The 14251-nt window shown below is 48.9% G+C and overlaps 1 protein-coding gene across 2 annotated transcripts; it reads right to left on the reverse strand.

Annotated features, from left to right (window-relative positions):
- Positions 1 to 471: 471 nt before the first annotated feature.
- Positions 472 to 12863, reverse strand: CXCL12 (C-X-C motif chemokine ligand 12). Of its 2 annotated transcripts, none has more exons than XM_081266890.1 (4): positions 12480 to 12863; positions 8601 to 8718; positions 6335 to 6421; positions 472 to 3751 (listed from the first exon to the last, which is right to left on the reverse strand). In XM_081266890.1, the coding sequence occupies exons 1-4, from the start codon at positions 12538 to 12540 to the stop codon at positions 3658 to 3660; spliced, it is 360 nt and encodes a 119-aa protein (XP_081123016.1). In that variant the 5' UTR covers positions 12541 to 12863; the 3' UTR covers positions 472 to 3657. The 2 variants fall into 2 exon arrangements, with proteins under 2 accessions (XP_081123016.1, XP_081123017.1); XM_081266891.1 differs by having other exon boundaries at positions 472 to 1002; positions 12480 to 12860.
- Between the last annotated feature and the right edge of the window lie 1388 nt (positions 12864 to 14251).

Genomic DNA, 14251 nt, shown 5'->3' on the forward strand with positions numbered 1-14251 from the left:
CACCAGGAGGAAAAAACTCTGAAGTTTTAAGATATCAACAACTCTAGAGACATTGAGTGTTAGCAGTCCTCAGAGATCAGCGCTGCTGCAAACAGAATTCCTATGGACTCTATCTGCTGATCCACCTAGTTTTGTGACCCTTGGGGGAACCAGATTCAGCTTGATCACAGCCCTAATCAGGAACTGTTCAAAGTGCCCAAGGGGACAGCTCCTGACACTCAGCCTTTGCACAGGAGGAAGGGGCAGTGCATGCACCAAGATGTTGGTCATGGATAAGGACATCAGCTTTGAACAAAACATAGGATTGGACAACAGACAATATTCCAAACAAGACATAGATGTGCACAGTGTTTTCAGGGAACACCAGGTATTTGGCTTTCCTTCTTGGTGCCCAGTTTCAATGAAAGCTTTCATCTTGAGAGAGTCCTTTTTCAGGATCATGGAGACAGTCTTGGAGACACATGATGATGGATGAGAGAGAGAATGATGAGAAGGACGTGATGGGATGTGGAGGAGAGCACGGGATGAGGGGTGGGTCTCACTCTTCCCTGGCCTCACATTCCTGCCTCAGCCCAAGGAAGCCCTGCAATCCTCAGGGAGGAGGCAGACCCCGGCTTCCATTTGGAAAGGGGGTGAGCCTCCTGTCTCAGCTCAGAGAGATATAAAATGTAGGAACCCCTAATCAGAGGACAAGGGGGGCTCCATGGGAAAGATACTATAATAAGGCAAATAACATAATGGCCTTAGCCTAAGTTCCTATTAGTCACCAATGACACTGGATAATCAAACTAAATGAAAAATAAACACCATTTACTTTTGCTACATAATCAAATGGTGAAATTAAAGCAAACTGTGCAAAAACAAGGCCCTTGGAAATGCATTCAGCCCTGCCCAGGAGCAGAGGAAATGGCTGTTGGCCCTTCCCTAACACTGACTTCAGACCTGGGCTCCTTCTGTAAGGTTTCCTCAGGCGTCTGACCCACCTCTCACATCTTGAACCTCCTGTTAACAAGAACAGAGGAGACACCATTAAGGAGGTTTCCCCCAGCAAGCCTGGGACTCTGAGCCCTACTCCAGCAGGCGGCTGCCTGGCAGGAGCCATGGGGCCCTTACTCCTTACTTCCAAGTCATGGGCAAGTGTCTTCCATCAGAGACCTGAGAGAGCAGGGGTGCTGGGAAAGACACGGCCAGGGCTGAAGCAGAGAAATCCGAGGTAAGGCAGGAAGCAGAGAAGACAGATGGTGGCAGCAAGCACAGGGTGTGGCAGATGCACAATGGCACGGGGGAGGCATGGCACAACAGTACATAGTACATGACAGACAGATTATACTGCCTGAACCTTGCAGACATCAGTGCTGTGGCCTCCCTGCCTGAGGGGGCCAAAAGAACTTACGCTGAAGTCACACATCCATTGGAGCAAAGGCAGGTGCTCTGCGCTACTGGGCATCTCTAGGTCTCAGAGTTTCCTGAGAAGAGGCATTTCCCATGGCTTTCACCAACCACCCACATTTGTTCTTGAGAGCTCTCTGCCCATGCCACACCAATCCCACTGGCCTCAGGTAGCCAGGGGTGGGTGCAGGGGCAGTAGAACCTTCCAGGAGAAACCTGTGCTGGGCAGTGAACAGCGACCCACACCTCTCACCTGGCTGCCAATTCGCGCCGGCAATTCCTAGTTTCAACCCGTCACGAAATCCAGGACAGGCTTTCAGGCTCTTCCATCATGACTCTGTCTTCAGCAGACCAGGGCCTGCCCCTTGTAAGAGCTTCAGAAGCCTCTTGTAAAATACAGAGAGGCCCCTTGGAGTCACATAAAGACCAACAGTGCTTGCTTGTGTTTGTTAATGTGGTGCCCATTTTTAGTCCCCACAGCCATGGCTCTCCTGTGATTGGGGTGGGTTGGAGGTGGCATTCCTCAGGCACTGCAGAAAGCCGTCTGCCACCTCATGGCAGCCTTAGCTGGGCCCTCAGCTGCCCTAGGATGAACTAGCCAACCCTTTCCAGACACAGAGCTGCTGTCTGGGACACAGGACAGTAGGGATTCCCCATCCAGGTTCCACAGATCAGAACTACAGCTGGCTTCCACAGGAAGGATGGCAGTCCTGAGCAGCCCAGCCACAGACAGATGCCTGAAAAGGTGGGGAGGGCAGGAGGAGCAGGACATCCCTGAATACCCAAAGGCTAAGGCATCGGTCCTCAGAACCGATGAGAGGGACATGGGCTGGGAGAGCTATCCAGATCAAAGATATGGCAGTGGGAAACACGAGGTCTTTGCTGTCGTGCCCTGACAAGACATCCATGTCCTGTGGACTGTTCTACTGGCTTAATGCTGGAACCATAAGGCAGCACACGAAGACACAGTGTGCACAGCACCCAGGGACCCAGGAGTGACTGATCATGGGGACATTGCTGGGTTGTCCTGAAGTCTGCCGGCTCCATGTTCCAACCACTTCTTTCTGCATCAATTTATTGAAATTATGACCGTGTGTGTGTGTGTGTGTGTGTATGTGTGTGTGTGTGTTTCTGTGACGAGAAGGGTCGAGAAATTCAAGGTGCCCTTTTTTAAAGTACTGCTGAAATTGGGGCCTTTCCCTCTCATGTGGTCCATATATTTCCAGTTCAAATTAGAGACTTGGAAAAAAAAAACTGAGATATAAATTGATAGGGGAGGGAGAGTAGGGTGGAGGAAAGTTCTAGAACTTAAACCATATTTGCTATAGGCAGATTTGTCCTGGGAGTAAAGATTGAGGCAGCTGTGTCTTGGAGCCAGGATGGCACACCATCCTAGAGATCTTCCTGGAAAAGGTGGGGAGGGGACAAGTTAACGGTCCCCAAACCTGCAGGCCCTTCACAGAGTTCCAGAACATATCTTTCCTCCACGTGGGAAACCCGTTTAAAGACTTTAAAGTGAACTGCCCGAAGAGGAGGCTCCCTGAGAAGCATTTCACATCTGTTTTTCCAGGAATGCAGCATTCCCTCCTGCTCACCTCACACAGTCTGCAGAAACCCACTTGTGTGAGGTAAGGCTGCTCATACAGCTCAGGGGAAGAAGGGGGACTGAAGAAGTCCCTTCCCTGGACACAGAGTGTGGAGCACCAGGCGACAGGTACTTGGGAAAAGCTCAGGCTGGGGTTGAGAGCAAGTCAGTCATCAACTGTCCTGGGAAGGTTGAAAGGGGCAGCTTGGCTGTGGGGAAGACTAGGCGTAAGACACATGCGCCTACTGGTGAGGGCACCTCTGCTGGACTACCAGGCTGCTATGGGCACTGGCCAGGTGGCCACACACTGGTCTCAACAGGGCTGCAGACTGCAAGTGTGTGGAGCTGTGGGAGTTCCAGCTTGGAGGGCTCAGCAGCCAGGGTGATGCTGGAGACCTGGGCCAGGCTAGGAAGGTCCTGAGCACACAGGCTCCATGTCGCAGGTCCCTACCCCAGTCTCTCAACAACTAATTTCTTCATAACTTAGCAGACCAAGAAGGGCCTTAAAAAGCACATAAATACAGGAGCTGGTGTGGCCACCAGGATGGCAAAGCGCTGCTCCCCAACAAAGTCTGAGCACTTGCCCAGCGTGCCTCGGGTCTGCCCTGGAGCAGGGTTAGAGCGAATTTACAAAGCGCGGAGAGCAGAGTGTACTGCGGTCCATCTGGAGGTGGCAGATAAAACTAGTTTTTCCTTTTCTGAGCAGCCTTTCTCTTCTTCTGTCTCTTCTTTTTTCCTATCTTTTCTTTTTTCCCCACTTTTTCTTCTCTGCGCCCCCTTAGATAAAATTAGTAGAACCATTAATCATGTTGAAATACACAGGAGTTTGTCTCAGTCTGCACAATATTTAACACAGGCTCATGGGTCTGTTTAATTCTGTCTTCAGTCTTAGGCCTGGAGGCCCCTGAGCAAAGTGCTATTCATAGGTAATTCATTAAAATAAATTAGACATTTTCCCCTATTCAGACAAATGTTAAATGGGCTTCCGCATAATACTTTTGAAATAGTTATAGCAATAGCCAATCGGAAGAGCTGAGCCTGGTTCTTACAACCCCCCGAGGCTCTCGCTGGTAACAAGGAATCCACACCACAGAGGGTGTGGAAGGGTGCCCGGGATCAGGCAGTTGGTCTTCTCTCTCACCCCTCCCTCTCACCAGGCTTCCTTCTTTCTCAAGGCAGAGTTGAAGTCTGTTTGCTTCCTCGTAAAATAGAATAAAATTAAAAAATAAAAATTTCTGCATTTCAAATCAAATAATGCTCTGGCCTTCCAAAAGAGAAAGAAGGCAGCCTGATCCCACCTTCTCCTTTCTGGATGTCGGGGAACACCCTCTGGGAATGACTGGGATTGTTCTGGAGAGCAAGGGAGAGAGCTGGTTAGCAGAATTTTATTAGAGCAACTGGCTCATGACTGTCACATTAAGATGATTCAAGCTGAATGGTATTTAATGATTTATGGGGTGAGGCCACCTGTTCTTATGAAAGCCTGATATTAACCGTGGCCTGGAGTCATGGGATTTTTACATGGGAAAATGGGGTAGCTTGATATTACTAGGGTTGAGTCCCTGGGGATTACATGAGGATGTTAGGAGAACTGAGGAAGAGGAGGAGGGAGGGGAAGAGAATTAGTGAGTCAAATATTATTTGTCAGAAAACTAGCTAGTACTCTACTTCATTAGGTTAAAAAAAAAAAAAGACACAAAAACTTGAGCTGCAGCTTTAATCTGTTCTTGAGACAAAGTCCCATGCAGTGTCACTCACACACGGACTCTGCAGAAGGGATCTACAGCACCTGACCAGCAGGCCAGCTTTTTAAAATAGTCTTCAGAAATGCTATGAGCTCATCTCTAATAACTAATCAATTTTATTTCAGGTAAATAAATTCCCACATACAGTAGGAGGTTTATACCCATGAAAACAATGAGCATTTTATTGCTAGTGCATATAATGTCACATTTGATACAATTTTAGTACAAGTGAAAAAATACACTGTGGCTAACATTGAAATGCTACAGTAACATTTATATATCATATATATTTCTTTACAAATTGCCAGTAGTTTATCATAGATAAAGGTCACCTACTGACATTCATATGGCTCCACTTCAAATATATGAATCGTTCAACTACAAATATATTCTGAAATACACTTGTTTTCTAAAGAAACATAAAAAAATGTGCACAAAAATATATATAAAAATGCCTTGCAAAAAGTTACAAATACCACTAGGGCCATCTGTGGATCACATTTATGCACAAAAATTTCATCTTGCCCACATTTCTGATTGGAACAGGAGGACTGTTTTGTGGCAAGATTATTCATTTATTTTTTTTCACTTCTGATTTCATAAACCTCAAAGTTTGTAGAGCCGCCATAGTATATACAGGCTTCAGAGGCAATCAGAGAAACCAAATTCCTTAAATCAAGCTCTCAGATTTAAAATTGCATTTATTAAAATTCTGCAAAAAACTTGTCTTTTTGTGGGAAAATGGGGGCATGGTTTCACATCCTCCAGGAGGGGGTTGGCTCCATTCTGAAGGAGGCTAAAGTGGGATCTCACAGAGGGCCCAAGTTCCAGGGGAGGCAAAGAGAGGAGAGTGAAGCAGGGCAGGAGTCTACCGATCACCCTCCTTCCTGCCGGTGTGGCATTGATCAGGTTACAGAAATGAGAAGCAGAAGCAAGATGCAGCATGCTTTTGGAGGCAGGGAAAGGTCAGGAATGGCCAGGTGGGGGTCTCTATGCACAGTCCCCAGTGACAGTGGCTTCTAGGTGGAGCCCCCAAGTCCAATCACTGAACTTAAAAGAGAGGGTGAAGGCAGTGGATTCTGCCCAGCCCTGCTGTGTGAGAGAGCCACACAGAGGCATCTTTGGAGGGGCACCCCTATAGGAGCGTCCTGCACTCTTCCTCAGCATCCTTGGCAGAAAGGATACTTTTTTGAATTCCCTGTGAAGCCATCATCCAACTGTGCCCAGAGGCCCCAGGAGAGGAAAGGAAAAGCTCCAAAACAAACCAAATACAGATTTTGAAGTAATTACTGATTTAAAAAATGATAATGAGAATGATGATGATTGTAATGATCATGAGGGAACTGACTGGTTGGGATAATACAATTTCTTAGGCAAACCCCAGTTATAAAAGCTCCATGGATGAATACAAGCTGCAATATCGTACCATACTCTTTAAATGCGATGTCTATATGCTGGCAAAACTCAGGCCCAACCCCAGATCAATACTGCCTCACAGGCTCACCCCCTCTGGGGGTTAAGGCCCACCTCCCACCAACTCTGCCCTTTATCCCTCACAGGTTTTAGCCTTCCTTAAGTGGGTCTAGTGGAAAGTCCTTTTGGCTGTTGTGCTTACTTGTTTAAAGCTTTCTCCAGGTATTCCTGAATCCACTTTAATTTCGGGTCAATGCACACTTGTCTATTGTTGCTCTTCAGTCTTGCACTGCCAAAACAAGAGGCCACAGGGTACAGTTGAATGAAAAAAGGCACTGCTGCACTTTGCACATGTGCTCAATCACCCAATTTAGGAACTCTCTGAAGGGCCCGGGTGCTCTGCCCTGAAGCTGGAGTTGGAGAGCCTCTCAGATGTGCTGGGGAAAAACACAAGCGGCAGTCTGGAAGGTTCCATAGCAGAGACAGAGAAACAAAAAAATCTCTTTACAGGAGAGTCCAGGGAGAATTCACAGCAGGGGACATTTGAGTTGGCCTTTGAAGGATAAGTAGGAGCTTGGCAAGTGAATAAAGCAGAAGAGGAAAACAACAGCAAATACACCAAAGGGGTCAAAGTTATATAGAAGATGTGGTGGAGAGTGGAGACAGGATGCTAAAGGACTTGAGACCAGATGTAAGGGGCAATGGAGTGGGGACTTCATGTGGAAGTTTACAGACACTTCTGAGGACACTAGAAGGCGAAAGAAGCAGATTTTTATTTTGCTGGAGTATCTTAATAGCACATGGAACAGACTAAGGAGTAGCCCTGTAGGAGGACTACAGTAATCTGGGGGGTGAGGGCAGTCCAGTGAGGGGAGGGAGATTGGGGAGAAATAGTGCAGGCTGAGAGGGAAGAGTGCAGGTGATTTGCTAGAAAATGGTTTCAGAACGATTTTTAAATTCACTGAATACTTCATGGTCTTTTTCTTTCTTTCTTTTTTTCTTTTTCAGTGCTGGGGATCAAACCTAGGACCTTGCACTACCCTGAGCTACACCCCTAGCCTTCACTTATTTTTTTAGATGTTCACAGAACTTTCTGCTTCTCAGCTCCACTCAAAGCTTCCATATATGAAAACTCCTGTGGAGGAGTTGGATTTCTCTCTGGACACCTCTTCATAAAGGCCTGGGTAAGAGCAATTTCCAACTTCCCTGTCCTCACTATGAGGACAGCTAAGCTCCAGGACAGTGGCTCAGGGACAGCCACTGAGTCTTTAAATAGCCTACCCATGAAGTGAACACAGGTTTGCAAAGCAGGGACGTGGCTTGCTGCAAAGCACATCAGACTGCAAATCTCTGAACAGCCATTTATTAATTTAGTGTTTGCCCAGACCTGAGATTTGTATTTGGCCTCTTCAACTTCAAAAGACATTCAGAAGAAAGTGAAACTGCATATGTATGCTTCAAAGTTAGGTAAATTCACTATCTTCAAAATATCCTTTACAAGAGATATAATTTTTTTTTGTAAGTCAAGTAGGAAATAAAAGCCATCTTTTGTGGCCCTAAAACATGTTGTAAATGATAAACACACTCAAAGCAGCAAAGGCTAGAAAAAGAAGAAAGATGAAGAAAACCAAACCTTAAATAGTTGATGTCTCATGGAAAAATCTGGGAAGTGCAACTTTTGTTTCAACTGCTGCTGCGTCCTTACCCCATTTTTAGCACTAGGACTTTTGAGAAAGCAAATCCTCCCTAAGGGACTCCTAGCTGTCATCTCCCTAGGTACAGACACAGAATTACATGAGGGCAGGAGAGCCAAGCAATAGATTTCTAAGCATGTGGCTTTCTTCTGCACCAAGAAAGATTTTTGTGCCTTGCAGATGTGTGATTTTGAATTTTTCTTATTTCTCATATGAATGAAATAAAATGTTGGCAGCTGCCATCAACACCAAGGGCAGTGGAGACCAACAACAACAAAAAAATTAAACTCATAGGTTGGACTTGAAAAAAAATAATGCAGTTAAATGAGCTGAAAAATTTGAGGCTTTACCAAATGATTAAAGATGACTTCAATTGAATTTGAGTCTTGTGATCTTTTCCTATGAGAAAAGATTAATTCAAGGTTCTGAAGCTGATGGAACAAATAGAACCATTACTAGCAACAGGATGGCTAATTTACTGGGCTTTGGCTAAACCCATGGTGAAGTCCATAGTTTCTCCAGTACAGAGGGAGCCAGCTGTGCTGTGCCAGAAAGGAGGAAGTTTGAAGGTGAAACAAGAACAACTAGGAGCCCAGTAGGGGGCCAAGGACAGAGTAGCTTTCAAAGCTCACATCTGATGGCATTTTCAAAGTCTTCATGGTAAAAGTAGTTGTCATTAATTACACCAAGTTAAGGCTGGATGCCCAGCATCTGTCATTTCTATACTATATCAATTAGATGCAAAATCACTGGAGGATGACACTTAAGACTTACACAATCTGGAGAGAGCAATTCGGAGTGTTGAGGATTTTGAGATGCCTGACATTGACTCTGGCAACATGGCTTTCGAAGAATCGGCATGGACATCTGTAGCTCAGGCTGACGGGTTTTCCTAGAAGAGGTAAGAAGAACAAGGCCCCTTATTACCTTGCCAGGCATTACTGGGGATCCAAGGGATGAAATGATAGTAGGTGAATAATCAAGGGCAATGTGATGAATTACACATTACAGGGCATTCTGGCAAAGACCATCTCATGAGGAAGCATGGAGTTCTAGCTGGACTCAGGATCTGCTTCTATAGGACAAGGGAGCAAAATCAACTGAGAGAGCTGGACCCTCGGGAAATAAGGAGGTTAAAGGAGAAGCCACCTGCTCAAGGTGTCTGAAGATAAAGGTAGAAATTACAGAAGATAATGGTTTTAGTTAAAGGCACTAAGATTCCCAGTTTTTCTTGGCAAAGCAAACTTTTCCACGTCTCCTGGGCTACAAGTAGAGAAAGACTATTTTAGGGAAGGGGGAAGGGAAAGAATGTGGCTCAAGGCTCCCTCCCCTCCCCCTCTGGCACAAGCTTTAGGTCAAGAACTGAAAAGCTCAGGGGAATGCTGCCCTCCCCCATCTGCAGTTTTCTCCTGTCACATTCACCTTAAGCCCTGAAAACCACAAAAGAATCTCAGCCCAATTCCTACCGGGGAGTCCTCAGAGTACAGGCTCAGGGCTTACCTTCTCCCTAGTACTTTCCCGAAGGCTGGAGTCAAACGTGGCTTTTATTGCCCTTACAGGGATGTGACAGTCTCCTGGATCCTATTACAGTCTTTGTTTGCCAATTCACCAATTTGCAAAATGCCATAATTGACACTCATTAGTGTAAATTAGCAAGGGGCTCCTGCGGAACCCTTTAAGACAGGCCCTTTAAGTCTAGAATTGCAAGCCCTGGGGCGGGGGGGGGGGGGGGGGGAATGGGATTTATTTATTTATTTTTCTTCTTTCCTGAAGATTTTTCCAATCCCTGCTTAATATCCCAAATTATTTGAATTTGTGGATATTTTCATCCAGGATTACATGTATGCCTGAGAATATTTAATTTGGAGTATTAGGGTTTGGTTTGCCTGTTTAGAATTGCATTTGGGAAATAGCTGTGGAAGCGGGTCAAGTCTTATGCACGAGGGGTTTATTTTTTTTTCTACAGGCTACATTCAGTGGAGGGATGCTGTGGCCTGGGAACAGCAGTGTATTTTGTCACCAAGTCAGAAGAAAAGCAGACACCCTCCACCTGCCAGGACCAACCTTGAAAACCATGAAGAGAAAACCTGGCATCAAGGTAAAGAAAATCACCAACACAGGGCTGATTCCAGCAACTACACGGGTCCCTGCAGGGGAACTCAGTGGTGCCCTGTAATCAGATCACCTGGGAAAGTGACCCAGAGAATGGGACCTGGCAGGCTGGGACTGAAGGTCACTGAGTGCTGTCTCTGGCTTTCCCTCTTTCCCTGCATTTCTCTTGGGCCCTTCTGAGTTTCATGGGGGCTGGAGACCTGGAGCCTGGTTGTGAGGTAAAACTTGCTCAGACCCCACAGCAACAGTGAGCTTGAAGGGAGACAGCACACAGTGCACAAATGCAGCAGCAGCAGCAGCAGCATTACGTTGCCTGGGGGCTGCTTCTCTCCCAACTCCCCATAAGTTTTCTGGCACCTCTAACCAGTGGATATCAGGCCAGAAATCAGAGCTGATTCTGTGCTCAAAACACAGGCTTTTTCAGCTTCTCTCCCCTCCCCCTCTACCCCTTGGGATTATCCATTTCCTTCAAAGGCAATTCTTATTCCTACCCTCAGGACCTCTCTGTCTGTCTGTCAAGCAGGGAGTTTCAACAGTTTTTTTAAAATGATAGAGCTCCCAGGTGTTCTTAATGGGAAAACTTGATGCTGGTTCAACCTTGTGTCTTTTCCTCCAGTGTTTTTTTTTTTTTTTTTTTTTTCACTATTACTAAATTTTCCAGCTATTTTGGGTGTGAATCCATGTAAAAACAAAAGTCCTGACCAGCTCCGATATCACCTGGATTTGGAAGCTAGTGAGATTAGCTCCCAGAGCAGTTTCCAGAGAGTATTCTACTGCAATGCAGAGACAAGAGCCCTAGTCAGCTCCTCCAAGCAGGACTGGGAATCTGACCCACCTCAGGAAGCCTAGGGCACCTGAGGACCCAATTGCTTGACCCAGTCAGCCAATAAGAGGAGGGTAGAAGTGATGCACACAATGAGAAACTGGACCTGCCTGGAACACAGGGCACTGACCAGGCCACTTAAAAGTGTGAGGCACTTACTTCCTCTGTGTTTCTCTTAGGTCAGCTGCACCCAGAACTCAAGGACCTGGGTGCTTGAATTTCTGTATCCTCAAAGCACCCGAGGACCACTACCACCAAGGGAGTGAGCAGCCACCATTTACCAGAGAGGTGCACTATGATAACTCCACCCTCACCAGATCCCTCAATCATTAACGCCCAAACAGAATGAATGTCCTGTGACCCAGGGTGGGGGTCAGTAGGAAGACTTAGACTGCGGATACTTTTTTAGCAGAAAAAAAAATCGAAAATTGCCCGTAGTCTGGACCCTTTTCAGCTCTCACTAGCAACACTTCCCAAGCAGTCAGCATTCGCCGGGTTAGCTCAGCCTCTCTGGCCAGTTTCAGCGGTACACCCGCAGCGACTCATTGTCCACACTTGGGTGAGAAACCAGTCTAGTCCTGGGGTCACGCTTGGGTACCACACAGACCACAGCTGCACTAAGAGCACTCCGAGTGTCCTTCAGCCCTTTGCAAGTAACCTCCTCACAGGAAGGACGCTTGTCCTGATTGACACGAGTTTTGTTTTGTGCACTGAGACAACAGTTTATTTTGGTTAGCAGCAGCGGTGTCCTCTAACAGTGTACCCAGTTGAGTTGTCTCTTCAGAGTCAAAAGGTAAGGAGCTCTCCCAGTGAAACAGGACACCACCATTTCCAGGACCCAAGGCCTTGGAGATTGAACCATGGTGCAGCTCCTATTCCGAAGCAGCTGGCCGGTGACAAAGGCGCCAGTCTGCAGGTGTGTTTGGGGGGATGGGGTAAGGACGAGAGTGCATGGCCTGGACGGCCCTAGGCCTCTCTTTGGTGACCCCAGGAAGAGTCATGGAGGCAGTAGGTGGACGCTACCCAGGTCCGCGTCGATGCAGACCGTCGAGCTGTGCAGAACGCTGCTGGCTGGTGGCGCGAGCCCGACAGCTGCTCTGGGCCGCCAGCCGGCGCTGGCAGAGAGCCCCGCGAATGTGCGGGAAAAGGACCCACTTCACTTGGAGTGGATGCAACACTGCTGCATCCCACCTAGCAGCCAAGATAAGCCCTTCGCGATACTTAACCTGGTGTGCAAAGAGCTCTCTCCTACTGTCATGTTTATAGTATCTCTCACACCGTGCGCATCGGGACTCTGAGCCCCTTCGCCGCTGGAAACCGACCTTGGTGCCCAAAGGCACTAGTTGGGGGAAGGCAGGCGCCTAGGACGCCTGGAGACACCGCTCTCCAAACCCGCGCACTACAGCACCAGTTCCGCACACGCCACCAGCTCGCTCTTGCCCAGTTATCCTGCCCGACCTAACTCTGCAGCCCGCTGGAGGTCCGCCGGCCGCTTTTTGCCAGGCGCAAAGCCTCGAAGCGATGCTTTGGGCTTAGGACGTGGCACTCGGAGGGAATGAGCATGCAAAGTGAGCTGCCTCGGTTCCCTTGTGCCAAGCGGCGGGAACTAGGTTCGGTCAGGGCAGCGCCGGCGCAGGCAAAGAAGCCACGGACCTTCGCGGAGCGGGAATCCCAGAGTCCAGAGCATTACCCCAGCCTTGGCCGCCGAGCGCACTCACCATCGCTGAGGCAGAGCGCAGCCAGCACTAGGGCCAGTACAGCGACGACCTTGGTGTCCATGGCGCGGGCGGGAGGACGCTCGGGTGGCAGGGGAAACACAGGGACCAGACACGGAGCGAGTGTAGCGGCGGACCGAGAGTGAAAGTGCGGCGGCTGGAGGCGCTCGCCTGGCGCTTTAGAGGCAAAAGCCACCCGGGGCGGGGCATTGAGTTAGGCAAGGGGCGGGCCTGGAGCCGAATCCTGGCGGTGGCGGGGGTCTCTGACGCGCATCCTTCTCCAGTGTGGCGGTTCCTCGGGTGCCCACCCTCCCGCCCCTCCTCCGCTCCCGCGGTGCTCCTGGGACCGCAGGGTGCCCCGGCCTTTGATCATCTCTGGCCCTGCTGGGTCCTGCCTGGCGCGCCACCCCAGCAAAGAGGCTCCCAGCCGCGCATTCCCATTATGCAGATAGAGAGACTGAGAGAAAGTGGGGAATCTGGGAAAAGCTGCGAGACTTTGCCTTCTGTGGCAGGGACTGAGTGAGAAGCGATCAAAAACAAACCAGTTGGTTCTGGAAGCGAAAGCCCGCTGTGCCGCAGCAGCCTTCTAGGGCAGCCCAGAGCTACCCGTTCTCCTAGGGCAGGTCCTCAAGCTGACCTTTCACCCGACTTCACGGCTGTGCCACCCATCAGAGCCACAAGGATTCCCAGCCAATCCATTGCTAACCCAGACTCAGCGTCCCTCCAGTAAAGTTCTCAAAGTGTTGGCCGCCTGGAAAGGAAACAAAACCGTTCGCCCCGGGGGCTCTCAGTAAACGTGAATTTATTTAGCCCTTTGTACCTCTGTTCTCTCAACTGTGGAAGGGGCTAATCACAGTTTCCACCCCGCAATGTGGAACTAGGGAAATTGAATGAGAATCCCCCGCCCCACCCGAAGTCCTCATCATCATGTCTGACACATAGTCAATACTCGATTAATGGAAGCTGGGAACAATTTTTAAATTTTCAGTATTTCCTGCCTCTCCCTAATGAAAGCCCAAGGCGACCCAAAGGCATGAGAGAACTCTCATCCTCCTCTGCCTCTTAGGATGGTCCTGCTGGGGTTGCCGTTCAGGTCCAGAGAACTTCACCTTCGGAGCAGTCCCTTGGCAGTGTTTAGCCCTCCAAGTAGGTCGCCGCGCCTGGATACCCCGTGACAGCTTCAGTCAAGTGGGGAAGGGTTGTAGGCAGGCGGCCCAGGAGGCTCTGGAGTGAGCCAGGTAACACTGGCCACCTCTTTTGTCCCTTTCTTCCAGCCAGTGAAGTGGGTTCCATGTCTGCGTCCATTCGTGGGTAGCTCAATGCCAACAGATCTCTGACCCTGGGGAGTGCTAGGATCCTAGCCATCCTGCAGTGGGGGCCCCAGGTACCTGGGTCAGCGACTCCCTCTGAAGAACGAGGATGGTGTGTGTATGTGTGTGTGTGTGTGTGTGTGTGTGTTGAGTGTGGGGAAGGAGTCAGCAGGAGGCTGCCAGGGTTCTGGAAATTCAGCGGTAGAAACGAACGTCTTCTGCATAATGCCCTCACCCCCCGCCCACCACCACCACCACCACCACCACCACCCACTTTGGCTCCCAGTTAAATGGGTCTGAATTCATTCATTCATTCACCTCAGCCTAGCCCACTTCAGGGCACCGAGTGGGAACCCCACTGACTTGGGTCCACGTCCTTAAAAGACTAACAATCTAGTGGAGGAGGAAGTCCTTGGGCACTCTCTGGGCCTTCACTTGGTCCAGAGACAGGCCAGTAATCTCCAA

This window comes from Spermophilus citellus (assembly GCF_964194105.1).
Source record: "Spermophilus citellus genome assembly, chromosome: 15".
Classification (NCBI taxonomy): Eukaryota; Metazoa; Chordata; class Mammalia; order Rodentia; family Sciuridae; genus Spermophilus; species Spermophilus citellus.

Bases quoted from the DNA above. Each gene is read 5' to 3' on its own strand.
- CXCL12 (XM_081266890.1), bottom strand. From the start codon at position 12,540: ATGGACACCAAGGTCGTCGCTGTACTGGCCCTAGTGCTGGCTGCGCTC. The intron at 6,422-8,600 runs GTAAGTCTTAAG...TTGTTTTGGCAG, and splicing joins AATTGCTCTCTCCAGATTGT to TGCAAGACTGAAGAGCAACA. The intron at 3,752-6,334 runs GTAAGCACAACA...ATTTTATCTAAG, and splicing joins CTGGAGAAAGCTTTAAACAA to GGGGCGCAGAGAAGAAAAAG.